Source organism: Metarhizium album (genome assembly GCF_000804445.1).
Source record: "Metarhizium album ARSEF 1941 chromosome Unknown scaffold_4, whole genome shotgun sequence".
NCBI classification, from domain to species: domain Eukaryota; kingdom Fungi; phylum Ascomycota; class Sordariomycetes; order Hypocreales; family Clavicipitaceae; genus Metarhizium; species Metarhizium album.
The window spans coordinates 89,955-104,114 of NW_024467578.1; the positions used below are offsets into that span (position 1 = coordinate 89,955).

Sequence of the window (14,160 nt, forward strand, 5' to 3'; positions counted from 1 at the left end):
ATGCCACGCTTCCCAAATGTCAGACACTTCCCAATTTCTGCTTGCTTACTCACACCACTCATCATGGGGCCTTTCAAGATAAAAAACGAAGCCAAGAGTTGCGCCTCCATGTAAAGTCAGAAATGGAAAAAAAATTACGCTGTCCCGTCGCAAAAAGCACGGCCCTTGTTTGACTGCGTGTGTGTCTTGTTATCGAGCTGCTGTTCTTGAGCTCGCCATCTCTCCGTAACGACCTCGGTGTTTGGTCGTGTCGTAGGCTTGCAGCACGCGTGTCTGGCTCTCGTCGGCCTGCGAAAAAGCATAGCCACGCTGCGTTCGCAATCGCTGCGCTTGTCGAACTTTCCGGATGGCTTTTTGAAATTGCTCCATTCTGAAGGCACGTGTCAGAATCGTGTATTTCGCGGCTGCCCCTGGGCACGGAATGAGGTGCGCCCCCCACCACGGGCAAAACCTCGTGGCAAACAAAGAAGTAGTCACGTACCTTGGTCGGTAATCCTGAATGTTGTACTTTTGAATCTCTTGGATGTGGTGATACGAGCGTGGGAGGTACATGCGTTTGACGTACTTCCAGACGAAATCACGTAGCAGGCACATGACGGCCATGACGACAGTCTGGAGCCAGAAGACTGGGCTGGCGTACAGCCGTGGAACGACACCGTGGTACTCCATGGAAAAATTAACCTTGGGCGCCACCGTGCCGTAGGCGGCAATGAAAATGTACCAAATGGCCATGCTGCCGGGAATGGCCAGCACGTGGTATTTGGTCCAGTTGTTGGTAACAAGCGCAGCTTTGCCTAGGACCGTCAAGAGGACTGCACCATACAGAGCGGTTCCCCAGACCCAGTGGCCTGCAATCCTGCCGTCCCCTTGAATCAGATCTCCGTACCAGAAGAGTTCTGCCCAGATGTAGAGAATAATGGAGTGGTAAAAGGCGTTGGCGATCCACTGCGCAAACGTCTTCAACTTGAAACAGGAATTTGTCTGACCCATGCCGTACAGCTGGGGGTATCTGTCGAGGAGACGTGCCGAGATGTATTGGTCGAGAATGCCCAAGGCAAGGGGTGGGAGGACGGTGTAGAAGACGTTGTAGAACGACAGCGTCCATGACTCGTAAATGACCTGTCCGGAGAATACATTTTGAAAGGTGAACTGGAAAGCACAGTAGCGGTTAGCGAGCCTCGTTTCACTTCCCAATGTCTCGAGGCTATACGTACCCAAAATTGCGTCAGATACAGAGTTATATTCTTGTAAAATGAAAACAAAATCGTCTTGCTCACACGCTGGTAGCTCCATGCGCCGTGGACGAGCAGTAGCTTGCGAAGATATCTGAATTGGGCAATGGCGACGTCTGCGCTGCGTGCAGCCTGCAAGCCTTCCATGCCACTGATACCAACACCAATATGGGCGGCCTGGATCATAGAAACATCGTTGGCTCCATCGCCAATGGCGAGGAGGATCGAGTCTTTCTGATACTTCTTGACCAACTTTACAACGAGGGCCTTTTGCAGCGGCGACACGCGGCAGCAGATGACGGCCTTGCACATGATGGCAAGCTCCAGGAACAGCTTCTCGAGGTCCTTCTCTAGAGCATATGTCAACGACTTGCCGTCGATGACCAGTGCAAGTGTCTCCAACTCTAGACTACTCTCGGCCTGGGTTCTGATGGTATCCAGCTTATTCTGAATGTTGTCTCGTGTCGCGGCGACATTCTCCTCGTTCACAATCAAAAGCGTCATATCTTCGCTAAGAAGCTTGCAACTCATACCAATATTGATGGCAGTCTCCTGCCGATCTCCAGTGAGAACCCAGACCTTGATGTTGGCCTCCTGCAGGGTGTGAATGGTTTCAGGAACCCCGTCTTGAAGGCGATCCTCGATGGCTGTGGCACCGAGCAAGAAGAAGCTGTGCTCGATAATCTCCGCAGCCTTGTCCAGCTCTTCGGCACGTGTTCCTCCCACAGTCGTTGAGGCAGCATCAAATATCCGTTGCCATTCGGCAAATTCCGCTTCAGGCACCTCGCGCATGGCTAGACAGAGTGTGCGGAGACCCTCTAATGCGTATTCTTCTAGATGCCGGCCTGTCGCCTCAACATGGGGGTTCTGGTTGTTGAGACGTTCCAAAATAACCGTATCAGCGCCTTTGCAGTAGATTCGAACTTTGCCATCTGGGCACCGGTAAATTGCCGACATTCTTTTACGCGTCGAGTTGAACTCGCAGACTGCCAAAAGCTCATATTCCAACTCTTGGCCACCGACTTCGATGATGACCGACCTCGGTTTCCGTGCCGTGAAACGATAACCAAGATCAACAGCTCCCTGCACCAAGGCGCCTTCATCAGGAGACGCAGCCTGGTACTTGACGCGTCCCTTTTCGTCCATTTCGGGAATCACAGTATGGCAGGTTGCAAGGAGGATGAGAAAGTGATCAATGGCCATTGCGGTGTCGTGGCCATTTTTCAAGTTGGTTCGTAGCCTTTCAAAGTTGTGAATGCCCTGATCATCTTCAGGTCCAGTTGCGCGGCGGTCCTCCGGGACGTCATCGGCGTATTGAAGACCGGCAATTGTGCACTGCTTGAACTCCATCTGGTTACACGTAAGAGTGCCCGTCTTGTCAGAGAAGACAAACTCGACCATGCCCAGCTCTTCAACCAAGCTGGACGTTCGACAAGTCGCCGGCGTATCAACCTTGTCGTAGTACATGTCAAGATCGTCGTTGATGAGAATGCCGTGCCAGTATTTGACGAGCTCCACCGTGACGAAGAGAGAAATAGGAACCAGAGATGAGAACAAGACCCAGTATGTGACCATGTCTCTGGCAAAGGTCTTAACCACAGTACCAGCGTTGTCAATCTTGTCCAGATAAAGATAGCCAAGGGAACCGCCTCTGACGCCACGCATGATGAGGTCTCCAACAGTGCAAACCACACTGAGCGCCAAAAGCATACCGATGAGTACCAGAACGAGCCAGTTGAGCTTCTTTTCGACCTTGGTCCGTTTGATGGGAGTGGCAGTCGCATTTCTCATAAGCTTCGTCTCGTGACCGGTAAAGACGACAACACCGTGGATCCAGGGCGTATTTCGGAGGGTCGCACCTCGAAGGAGAAGTTGCTCAGGATTGAGCGCCAGTTCCTTCTCACCCCCGCCAATTTGCATCGTCAACGTTGCCTCATAAGTGTATAGGCTGCTGTTCGGTTGTTCAGACTTGATTCTCCCACCAAGTCTGCTCAGTTCGCTTGACGATACCATGGACGAAGTCTCGGGTAGTGCCTGCTTGATCTTCAAGTTCGTCTCGCCATCCAAATTGGCTGTTTCAATATAACAGAGACCCTCGGGCTCAGAACTAGCCAAGAGAACCAAGTCGGCAGGGAATGGCTCCTCTGACTCCACACGCACAATGTCTCCAACCGCTACGTTAATCCAGTTCGTTTCAGTAAAGCTGGATCCGCGCAAGACTCGGGCCTTGGACGTATTCAGGGCGTTGTCTGCTTGTTTTCGGCGGTAATCTTCCACTAATTCCTTACCCGCAGAAATCAAAAGCACGATGAGAAGAGGAGCAATAGTCGTATATCGGTTAGTCGGCGAGAGACCAGGGATCTGCTGCAAGCCAGCCGTGAACAAGAAAAAGATGTTGGCAAACTTGGAAAACTGTTCCAGGAGAAACTTTGGGAGGAAAGTAGCAATGTTGTACTTGGCAGTCGAGATGTGATTATCGACGTACTTGTTGGCGGAATTAGCTGGCGGGTTGTTAAGATGGATGATACGAGGACCGAGAGTAGAGGGATCTGGCTTGCCGCGGCCAAAACCAAACTTGAAATTGCCCATGTCAAACCCTTTGGTCTTTTGATCTGGTGGCGAACTTCCGGACGAAGCTCCACGTTCGTGGCCCCCTTCTGTCAGTGGCAAGTCCATCTCTGAGTATCCCTGGCCCATGCCGAGTTTATTCTTGACTCGACCAAAAAAGCCACCTCCCAAGCTCAAGACGCTGTTCCGATTTCTGGCATTAGTCCTGGCTGTCGTTGAGCGGGCGTTTGTAGGAATTGGACCCCCATGTGGGTAGTACGGCTCGTTATCGACAGGATAGTCTTCAAAATCGTCGGCATATCGCTGGTAGTTGCCCAGCTCCGAGGTCTGACTGTATTGCCTGTTCATATAGGGAGAAGCACTGGCCTGGGCTGGGGGGGCCAGGCCACGGGAACCAGAGTGAGTTGCAGAGGTTGGTGCGCCGACGAAGTCATCGTAGGATACTGAGGGTCTGCTTTGGGGCTCTTCTTGGTCGTGGGAGTAGCGTCGCATCAAATCGTCGTCGTTCAAGGCGGATCTCTGGCCACTGCCATATACTGGCTGGTCATTGTCCAGATCCAGCAGCAGGTCATCGCGATTCCCAGAGGACCCTCCGTGGCGATCCCCTGTCGGTCTTCCAGCCATGCTGGATGGTGAGCAATGCTCAAGCAGTCAGGCAGGGTTCGGAAATGTCGCGCATGCGGGTTGGGGTATTGTGTCGGGAACACACAGGAGACGAGCGAGGGGGTTGGATTATTCCCCGGGGGCGTTGATGGGATCGCAGGCCGGATAGCATAGGCAGCTGGAGGAGATAAGAAGACGTCCGACTTAAGGAGTGTATTGAGTAATGAACGGGGGAATGCCGATAGTAATAGTGATGGCGATGCGAATGGGAGGCCAAAGCCGGCAACGAGGAATCGTGGTTGGAAGCTGACAGCTGCTAAAGTTGGAGGAGCAGTAAAACACAAAACACCATTGTTACTCCGTACCCGCAAGTACACATGGCCGGGACCAACAGTCATGGGGTGGGTGCTTGACCGAGTACCAGAACCACTGTGGCCTTGGAATCGCTTACCGGTCGCCCGCCGACTCGTTTGTCCCAGGCGCCTGTAAGTGAGTGCCTGGGTACTTAAGTAGGTACTTAAGAAGGTACCCAACACGCACTACTTGAGAACATACCTAGCTACCTAGGTACTTACTCAAGTACCTAGGACGATACGGAGTACTTGTAGGGGCTTGGAAGGAAAGAGCCCTGGCGGAAGCACGGGGACGCGGGGATTGCGCCCCGTAGACCAGGGAAACGTTAGACACCTACGAAGTAGTACGGAGTAGCTGCACTTGCGTTCAAAAAGAAAGCAACGTTGAACGAACTGTTTGAAGCTTTGAACACGAAACGTGCAGAACAAGTCGGCACTGCACAGCCACCGCCTGCTGTCGCCACCCCTATTGAAGAAGAAGGGGGGCGCAGACCTGGGAATTCGTGTCCCCTGTGGAACGTCGGGTGGTGCCAGACTTGACTTGACCGCCGGGCGCCTAAGTACAAAACCCAGGTGCCAATCAGTAGATAGGGCACCTAAGTAAGTACGGAGTAGGTACTTGACTTTACCCCAGGTGTAAGTCCCCCTTCAAGTTCCTAGGTACCGCGGTTCTTAGCTCTGCAAATGTCTAGTATGCGTGCTTCATCCTTTGTTCTTTGTTCACGGTTAAACTAGTGCAAACACAATGAATCGAGCGGTTTCCGGCGTCTACGCTGAATGATTGTTGTCTACTCTAAGATTTTGGAGCTTTTTTTTTTCTTTCATGACAGGTCCACGAACTGGGTACTGCGCCACCCATTTAATACTTGGCTTGGCCTGACAGTCCCACCGGAAAGGTGCGGAGTGTCTGCTAGGTTCCCGCCACCTGCCACCTCGCAGGTGGGCCGGTTGGCAAACCAGTTAGTATTTCCCAAAGCCAAGCTTAGCTAATAAGTAACCAGGTTCTTATCAAGTCAGCATCGAACAAACCGCTTAATGTCATCAACCAACATCAAATCCGAAAAGCAGCCTACCCGGCTGCATCCTCACCAGTGACCACCACGGGTGACGACATCTGCTCAACGTCCATTGTTCGGTCCCTTCTCAGCCGCAGACAGCAGGACCCAGCCCAATAAAGCCGATAGCCGTGCGCCTTTGATTTGCCTGTCAAACGACGGGAGGCCGTGATAGCGGTTGACCTAGGTGAAACGCAGCCTGACTGCATTGCCAACGTCAACCAAGACAACTTTGTTGCTTTGCGACGCCGGCTGCGCACAGTTACACACCCAAGGCCTGAAAACTGGGAAGCACGTGTCCAAACAACACCAGTCTTTACTTGACGTTGGTCAAACTCTAGAGAAGAACAGCAAACGGTGCCTCGAGCAATTCCGAATCGCCAACCATCCCCATCCTGAACCATTCCACGTTTCGTCGCCATCAACGCATTGTTTCCTACCCGGCCTCTCCGCCAGATGCCGTCATCATCTGATCAACCAAGTTTAATTCCCTTGCCGCCATCATCCCTTTGTACCGAAGAAGAACAGCTTCTCAACTACGTCGTTGCTCACCATGGTCTGCACCAAGTGCCAGAAACTGTCCAAGACGACGCTGGCCACTCCCGATGTCAAGAAGAAGAGTGAAATGTACTACGGCTCCCCCGCAGCATCCTCTTCAAAGCCAAGGTCGACCACTATTGGACAAAGCGGTGTCGTAAAGGTTACTCCACCATTCTACCGATATTTTGCAAAACTATGGCGATATCGAGACTGACCATTTTGATAGAGCAAACTTTTGTCAAAAACTGCCAAGAATCCTTACGCCCAGTACTCAAGGTACGTCCCAAAGATTGCGTCTCTAGCTATTATTTTTGTCCGTACCACGGTAGCGCTGATGAACTGCCTGAAGCTCGTGCACAAAATGCAAGGCAACGGTGTCACAGGGTCACAGTCTTTGCCAGACATGCGCGTATAAAAATGACTGTATGTTCTCACAGCAGCCATGCGTGATGCGGCTAACGTTTTGACAGCCTGTGCTATGTGTGGGAAGCCAAATAAGAAAAAGAAGGCTGATGCCGCTCCATCGGTCACAGGCCAGAAGTTCACTCTGAAGTGAGCTGGATAGAACGGTGGCCAATCTCCTTTCGCACATCAATGTCCCGCTAGCGGAGCAGTGGCGCTCTGCAAGCCTCGGGCTATCAGCATCGTGAGCCGCCACATGGCGCAGAGACATGATATGCCAGCAATGAACGGGTCAGCGATCGGCCGGCGTATCAATGTCATCCCACGAGTGCCCAAGGCAAAGGCGGCCGGGTCGGCCCCAGTCACGATTAGAGATCAAACCGACACGGCACGTCTTTTTATTATACCTTCCAAAGTCTCAAGGACCCCCACAGCCAACGTGGCACACAAGATTGTGTTATATAAAATCCGGCATCAATACGAGCTCCACAAGACACTAGACTCGTAGGCGCAATTTCACACTCAAACTATGTATTCACAAACTGTTCAGTCGTCATCATCATAACACGCCGCCTACAAGGAAGCCTTCACAGCCCCGCCCAAAACCTTGCCCAACCACGCTCCAATCAAACTATTCACGTCATCCGGCGTCTGCGTCAAGGCCCAGTGCGAGGCCTCGACCTCAGCCCTCGTCAAATCCTTAAACCACTTCCCCATACCAGCCGCCATGGCCGGCGGCAACGCGGAATCATTCGTCGCGCCGATAAACAAGGCCGGCGTCTCAATAGGCTTGAAGTCCTTGGTCAAGGCCAGTTCCTCCTCATAGTTGATCCTCCTTGTCCTATACCAATTCAGCGGGCCCCTCATCGGCGGCGCGCTCTGCAGCATGTACCGGCAAGCATAATGATCCAGCTCCTCCTCGGAAACCAGCGGTGAGGGTCCCAAGGCCGCCAGGTCGTCCAGAAGCACGCCCTCGCTTGTAGAGAAGCCCGTCTTCCCGTCTTTCCCCCTACCGCCGAACATGGCGTTGAGGAAATGCCGCACCTTCTCCTCGCTCCCCAGCTCCCTCTCGACATGGGGCCCTGCAAGCTGCAGCTGGTACTTGAAGTTTGTGAGCCGCCCAGCGGCGATGTGGTCCTCGAGCGGGATCCAGACGGGGTTCGGGGGCGCAAAGGGCGTGCACACGCTGAAGACGGCCTTGACGAGCTCCGGGTGCCACAGGACGGTCCGCCAGACCAGAGCGCCGCCCCAGTCGTGGCCGCCAAGGATGATCTGGCCGTCCTGGCCGACGAAGCTGGCCGCCAGCTCTTTCAAGTCCGCCGAGATGCTCTTGTGCGAGAACTGGGCCAGGTCGTCCGGCCGCGAGGTCCCCGCGTACCCGAGCATGTTGGGAGCCACGACCCGCAGGCCGAGCGACACCAGGTACGGGATCTGGCAGCGCCAGCCGAAATTCATGTCGGGGAAGCCGTGGATGAGGAAGACGGTCTCGACGGGGGGCGAGTCCGGCTCCCCGAGGATGTAGTTGTACCGCTTGCCGCGGACGGAGACTGTCTCCTCGCGAACCCGCGGGTCGTCGGGGACAAGTTTAGACGTCATGGCGTTGGTCGTGTCAGAGGCTCGGCGCAGGAGCCCCGTGGAGGAGGGACTCGCTGCGACGGCGGATACGGGCACACGGCCTTATATAGGCGAGGGCGGTCCGGGCTGGTGGCGCGAAGGCGAAGCGGACATTGTACAGCAAGACGGGCGTGGTGCTCCCGCAAGACTACACGAACTCGTTCAGTAAGCTGGCCGAACGAAACGACTAACAATCTGAGTTTACCTCGCGGCCCCTCCACCCCTGGCTGCTTCCCCGCATCGCGGTGCCGTCCGTGTTCGCTGGCCAAAGCGTTCGACGAGACAAATTCGATTCCCATTGTAGCTCTTGGAGCCCGTGGTGCTATGAGTTATGTCGAGAATATACCTAGGTAGATGGGGCTATAGACCATTGAAAAGCCGGGTGACGGTGACGCGGGCGGGTTGTTTCTCAGGGATCGGAAACCGGATGAATGCTAAACACCGCCTGCACGCCAGCCAAAGGGGGGGGGGAAGTCGGGACGGCCGGGCTTTGATGGCTTTGCCTGCTTGCTGTATGTATGTAATGTAGTATTTGGGGGCAGCGTCGGGCGATTGGTCTCTGTTCTCTTTTCACCTTGATCTGGCCCCAGGTTGCTGTCGACGGCTGCGATACGCTCGTCGAGGGCCGAGGCTGCCCAGTCTTAATCTTGGAGTTGGCCACGAACGTTGCTCAAGCTGCACGTGAGACATGCATGTTCTTGGGGTCGGGCAACATCAAAAGGGGAGTACGGAGTACGGAGTAGGCAGTAGGAGAGTCGAGAGTCGAGAGTCGGGAGTCGGGAGTCGGGAGTCGGGAGCCGGGACGATGCGATGCCAAATGCTGCGGTTTACACACCGTGCCCATCCGGATTCCAGATTGTGCATCGACGAGGACGAGGCTCCAAACTACCTACCACGATGGACTTACTAACCCTGCTGCTTGGTAGCTAGCCGCAACGGTCCCGAGTCCATAACACCACCGGGACACCGTCCTGACAAAACGCCTAGCTGGAGTGATCCTCGAGCAATGCCGTATAATACAAATAGGCGTGTCGAAACGCGCAACGCCTTGGTTTTCCAGCTCCCTAGTAAATGACAGTGTCCTCATCGGCCTCCACCACCACGTCCCCCGACTCGTCGTGTGGATCGTCATGATGCGCCGACTTGTCTTCGTCCCTGCCGACCAGCTCCTGCTCGCGCCGTCCCTCGCCGTGCTTCTCGCCCGCATCTGTAGCTGCCAATCCTCCCATGGCGTCTCCCTTCTCCCCGTCTGACGATAATCGGCGCGGCTGGTACCGACTTAAATGGCGCTCTTTCTTCGTCTTGAACTCCTCCTCTTCCTTGGCTATCGTGGCCTTTGCGGACCGAACCTGATCGTCGATGAGGTCTTCCTGGTCCGCGCTTCTTTTCCACGGCAAGTAATACTAATTTGGGCGTCAGCCTGTCCCACACGCGCAAAAGCCGGACGCAGCATGTAGCACACCCGACTCACAATAGAAGGCTGTGACTTTGTCTTTAAGAATTCCGCCAGGGCTAACAGCTTGGAGTGTTTGTTCCGCATCTAGCACCCAGTAGGTGAGGTCAGCATTGGCCCTTTGCCCTCCCCGCCATGTCACCACTCACCACCTGCTCCTCAAAGTCAATCTGTTGCACGATCCTCGTCTCCTTTATCCTCGCCACCTTGTCTGCCCGTTTCTTGTCCTCCTCATCTCTCTGCTTCTGTATGCGTTCCTGCTGTTTCCGTTCGATCTCCTGTCGTCGTTTGTGCTGCGAGTTCGTGCTTGTCTGGCTGAGCGTGCTCAGGAGACCCCCGAACAGCCGTTTCCCCCGCTTCTTTTCCTCCTGCGTCGCGGATGCCCTTCTTTCATGGGCTGTTTCCTGGACAGGTGGTCTGCGGCGCGGCGGGGAGCCGTCGTCGTCCTGTCGCTGGCGTTTGGTGAAGGACGAGTCACCGTCGTCGTCAGCAAGCGATGCCTTTCGCTTTAGAGGTACGTCCTCGTGACGGGATCTCCTGTCTTCCGGCGTTGGCGATCCGCCCACCGCTGGGGGGATGCTACTGTCGTTTTCGCACAAGGTTAGGTTCTGGAAAAAAAAAAAAAACTAGTGGTGAAGATCTCTCAGGACACGAAGCTGCACGTACGTCTCCGTAGCCATGGGCCGGTCCTCTGCACTGTCGCATGTACAGAGTATTCCAAATCAAAACCGCTGCCGTTAATCGCGGGAAGGGGGCATGTTCCCATCTGTACCCTTCAGGCTCGCCCCGTGGATGCGCATGTGTTCGTGACGCTGGGACTGACGAGCTCGTCGGCGGCACAGGAACAACAATCCGTTCAAACAGGCCCCCCCCCCCCCCCGGTCTCGCACAGTGTCGCCAACGGGGTGCACAAAGTGGGGCCTTGCCTGCCTGCCCAGGGCAGCTGCCAGCTGCCGCCGCCCGGTGCAATGACATGATTGGCCAGCCGGTCGGTGGTTGCGTCGCCGAATCCTCTAGCAACCGCTCGCCACGCCACGCAAGGCTGAGCATGAAGAAAAGGTCGAAACCCATCCCTCCCAATTGTGCAAATACTCGATATACATAACACCTCTACATCTACCTATTTCACTGTCGTCGTCACGCCCGGCCAACCGCCACCATGTCCCGCCATCATCCGTAAGTCTCCGTCCCACGCGGGGCTCGCAGAGCTAACAATCGCCACCCAGCGACCTCGTCATGTGCCGCAAGCAATCGGGCATCGCCATCGGCCGCCTCTGCGACAAATGCGACGGCAAATGCCCCGTCTGCGACTCCTACGTGCGCCCTACTACTCTCGTGCGCATCTGCGACGAGTGCAGCTTCGGCAACTACCAGAACAAGTGTGTCGTCTGTGGCGGGGAAGGCATTTCCGACGCATTTTACTGCTTCGAGTGTACGCGCTTGGAGAAGGACCGTGACGGCTGTCCCAAGATTATCAATCTGGGTAGTTCAAGGACAGATGTGAGTTTGGGTTTTTTTTTTTTTTTTCAGAATTTTTTCCTTTTTCGCCCGTTCTGCGCGGGCAACGAGTCAAGACGAGTCCGACACTAACGTCATGTGCAGCTATTCTATCAAAAGAAAACGAATCGGTCGGCAAATTACTAGCCTTGAAGTGGCCCGGGTCTGGGCAATTGGGTTTCGATGCATAGTCGGGAGTAATGCTGGCGTGTACTTGGTGGTGCTCGACATGTAGGGACTCGGCGTTTTGGAGTGCAAGGCAAGGATGAAATTTGTCAAAGTTGGAATCTAGTTGGGGTCAAAGGAGTTTGCTATATTCCCCCATTTTCAGTCACGATACGTGTCACATTGACGACATTTTGCGTGCAAATCAAACGGAGGCATGTCCACAGTTCACCAAGTCTCCTCGAGCATCATCTTCGAATTGCATATTGAAGTGACATGCAGATACATAGAGCATGCCGCAGGTCTAACGTGTAGACAATGTCGTCCCGGTATGAGCGTAGTCAAGTCACGCCCAAAAGATGATGCGCCACTGCGTACCTAGTTGGCACAAAACAAAGTCCCGTACAGTCCATAAACTCCTCATGATGCTCAAATCCAAGAATTCATATGATACGAGAGTCGGTCTGAATCAAATATAGCTGACCTTGGTACCCATGCCTGCTGTGGCCACTACTTTATTCCACGAAGCGCCCAATATTCGCTGGATGCGTTGCCTGATGCCTTTGTGGCCGAGCGTGATCAAAAATCCAACAATAAAGGCCAAGAATCTCATCAGCAAGGCTGGGTTGCTGTTCAAAGACCTGGCCAGTTCCTCAATCACCGATCGTAACCTGGTCATGACCACAGTGGCTCGTGCGGTAAGTGTTGCAGGTGCAATAGCCTTGCCATTCTGCCTTGATGAGGCGGAAAGCTTATTTGGCCGGTGTTGTGGTCTAGTTGCGCGAGATTGACGAGACCTGTTGCCGCTTGTTGACGAACTATGTGCCTGGTCCACGCCATAGTCTACTTCACCAGGTGCTCGTCTTGCCCGCTCATCCTCAAGTCTTTTTCGTTCTCTGGCTTCATTTTCTGCCCGTTGTCGCTTGGCATCCTCGATTTCCCGACGAAGCTCCTCTTCTTGCCTTTGGCGCTCTTCTCTTTCCAGGCGATCCCGCTCTTTCTGATCTTCTTGCAGGCTCTGGAGTGCCTGGAGGAATGCCTCCCTTCGCTCGTCATCCAAAACGGAGCTTGCGCTGATAAAGTCACGCGCGTACTCCCATTCGTTATTGCGCGGCAAGACGTGCAGAGTATACAGCTCAAGAATCTTGACTCGAGCATTGAGGTCACGGGGAGTGTTCGCACCGCTAGTCCCTGGAGCTGGTGAGCGGTATCGCGAGCCCAAACCCAAGCGCGACCCCGGGGCAGGTGAACCGTTGAGTTTGCCCGCGAGGTCGAGATTCGGCGTAGTTGTGGTGGCCAGATACGTCTCCAGCCGACGCTGGTTCAATATCTGGTCACGAGCGTGCGCGAGTAGAATAGTTGCTCTTCATGGCAACGTGGTTAGACATGAGCGCCAGCCAAACTTGAGAGGAAGAGGGGGACGGGGATTTCCTACAGATTGATGACAACGTCCGAGTCAACATCGCCCTCAAGTCCATGGTAGCCGTTCTGAACAACCTCCTCCCACACTTGTCCGTCACGGACCTTTGCGCACAATGCCCTCCAGTCCTGATTGCCAAAAGCATCCTTGCCCTCTTCGGAGTCCATTTCCAAAACGGCGTTGAGAATGGTCAAAAACAAGCTCCAGACCTTGATCCTCGTGGTCCTCGAAGCACCAGCGACAGGTGCAGGCTCGCCATCATCAGCCGAACCAGGCGGGATGATGAGCGGTGTTAGGGTGGTGAGCGCCTCGGGCAGACGACGCGTCAGGAACAAGGTTGAGGCTTGGCGATATGTCTTGGAAATTTGAGACGTATGCCTCGACGCGATGGTCGATGATTGCAGCGACGACGAAAGAAGGTGACGGCCGAATGCATCCGAGGCACACGCGGACATTTTGGGAGTGCCAGCAGCGAAGGACGGTCCATTAACTGACGACGACATGGCAGGCAACCAAGAACTTGGGCAAGCGGATTACCAGTTCGGCATGGTCCTCGACATGTAACGCTCGCAATGAATTGAAGATGGGAGACGGAAGAGAGCGCGACTTCCAGCGGCGGTTCGTATTCGAGACGGCCGTCGGATCCTAACGGAGGAGATGGCAAGCTGAGGGAGAAAAGGAGGGGCTGGTCGAGTCAAGAAAGAGCAGGTATCACAAAGAAGATGATGCTATTATGTCGTGCAGCACCATCACAAGGGACGCAAGAGTGGAAGAAGAGGAGTAGAATTGGAAACGGCGTGCCAGAGCCAAGGGCTGCACAGATGAGGACGATCAAATGGCGGACCGCGACATGACATGTGGACGTGGAAGCGGGCAACTTGATTTCAGAAGTGGGAAGTGGAATGGCGGCGTTGAGCCGAGGCTTTTTGGAGAAAACAGTGTGATCGTTGTCTGGGCCAGCTCCCGGCCAATTGGCAGTGGCCTTCAGCACGTCTCCGGAGCGACTATTGGGCAGCCGGCCAATGAATGGCGGCTGCTGACGCCAAAGGGGGCGTGCCGCTAAACATGTATCATGCCAAGTACTCCGTAAGTGCACTCACTACCTTGGGTTCCGTTCCAGACATCATATTAGCCTTGTTGACCTCGGCCACGGGTTTGCTGAACGCCGGGCAGAGTTCCTGCGAACCCTCTGCGATCCATCACGTGCTCCTCCACACTTGCCGGCATTCTTCTCGCTTTCGTGCATCCTCACATGGCA

General features: G+C 54.5%; 6 protein-coding genes across 6 annotated transcripts; 2 read left to right on the top strand and 4 right to left on the bottom strand.

Moving 5' to 3' along the window:
- Positions 1 to 189: 189 nt before the first annotated feature.
- On the bottom strand, positions 190 to 4,424 carry MAM_02312 (ATPase, P-type, phospholipid-translocating, flippase; the record flags this gene model as incomplete). Its single annotated transcript, XM_040821111.1, has 3 exons — positions 190 to 370; positions 482 to 1,149; positions 1,215 to 4,424. The coding sequence occupies 3 exons, from the start codon at positions 4,422 to 4,424 to the stop codon at positions 190 to 192; spliced, it is 4,059 nt and encodes a 1,352-aa protein (XP_040680525.1).
- A 1,940-nt stretch (positions 4,425 to 6,364) lies between these two features.
- On the top strand, positions 6,365 to 6,907 carry MAM_02313 (PDZ-binding protein, CRIPT; the record flags this gene model as incomplete). The annotated part of the gene is made up of 4 exons (XM_040821112.1): positions 6,365 to 6,505; positions 6,578 to 6,627; positions 6,701 to 6,774; positions 6,822 to 6,907. The coding sequence occupies 4 exons, from the start codon at positions 6,365 to 6,367 to the stop codon at positions 6,905 to 6,907; spliced, it is 351 nt and encodes a 116-aa protein (XP_040680526.1).
- A 419-nt stretch (positions 6,908 to 7,326) lies between these two features.
- MAM_02314 (epoxide hydrolase) lies at positions 7,327 to 8,349 on the bottom strand (the record flags this gene model as incomplete). Its single annotated transcript, XM_040821113.1, has 1 exon — positions 7,327 to 8,349. One exon carries the CDS (start codon positions 8,347 to 8,349, stop codon positions 7,327 to 7,329), a length of 1,023 nt encoding a protein of 340 aa, XP_040680527.1.
- Positions 8,350 to 9,431: 1,082 nt separating this feature from the next.
- MAM_02315 (Pinin/SDK/MemA protein) lies at positions 9,432 to 10,500 on the bottom strand (the record flags this gene model as incomplete). The annotated part of the gene is made up of 4 exons (XM_040821114.1): positions 9,432 to 9,770; positions 9,839 to 9,907; positions 9,970 to 10,399; positions 10,487 to 10,500. The coding sequence occupies 4 exons, from the start codon at positions 10,498 to 10,500 to the stop codon at positions 9,432 to 9,434; spliced, it is 852 nt and encodes a 283-aa protein (XP_040680528.1).
- A 479-nt stretch (positions 10,501 to 10,979) lies between these two features.
- On the top strand, positions 10,980 to 11,464 carry MAM_02316 (PHF5-like protein; the record flags this gene model as incomplete). Its single annotated transcript, XM_040821115.1, has 3 exons — positions 10,980 to 10,996; positions 11,047 to 11,320; positions 11,423 to 11,464. 3 exons carry the CDS (start codon positions 10,980 to 10,982, stop codon positions 11,462 to 11,464), a joined length of 333 nt encoding a protein of 110 aa, XP_040680529.1.
- Positions 11,465 to 11,951: 487 nt separating this feature from the next.
- MAM_02317 (peroxin 26) lies at positions 11,952 to 13,405 on the bottom strand (the record flags this gene model as incomplete). The annotated part of the gene is made up of 2 exons (XM_040821116.1): positions 11,952 to 12,846; positions 12,918 to 13,405. 2 exons carry the CDS (start codon positions 13,403 to 13,405, stop codon positions 11,952 to 11,954), a joined length of 1,383 nt encoding a protein of 460 aa, XP_040680530.1.
- Positions 13,406 to 14,160: the final 755 nt, after the last annotated feature.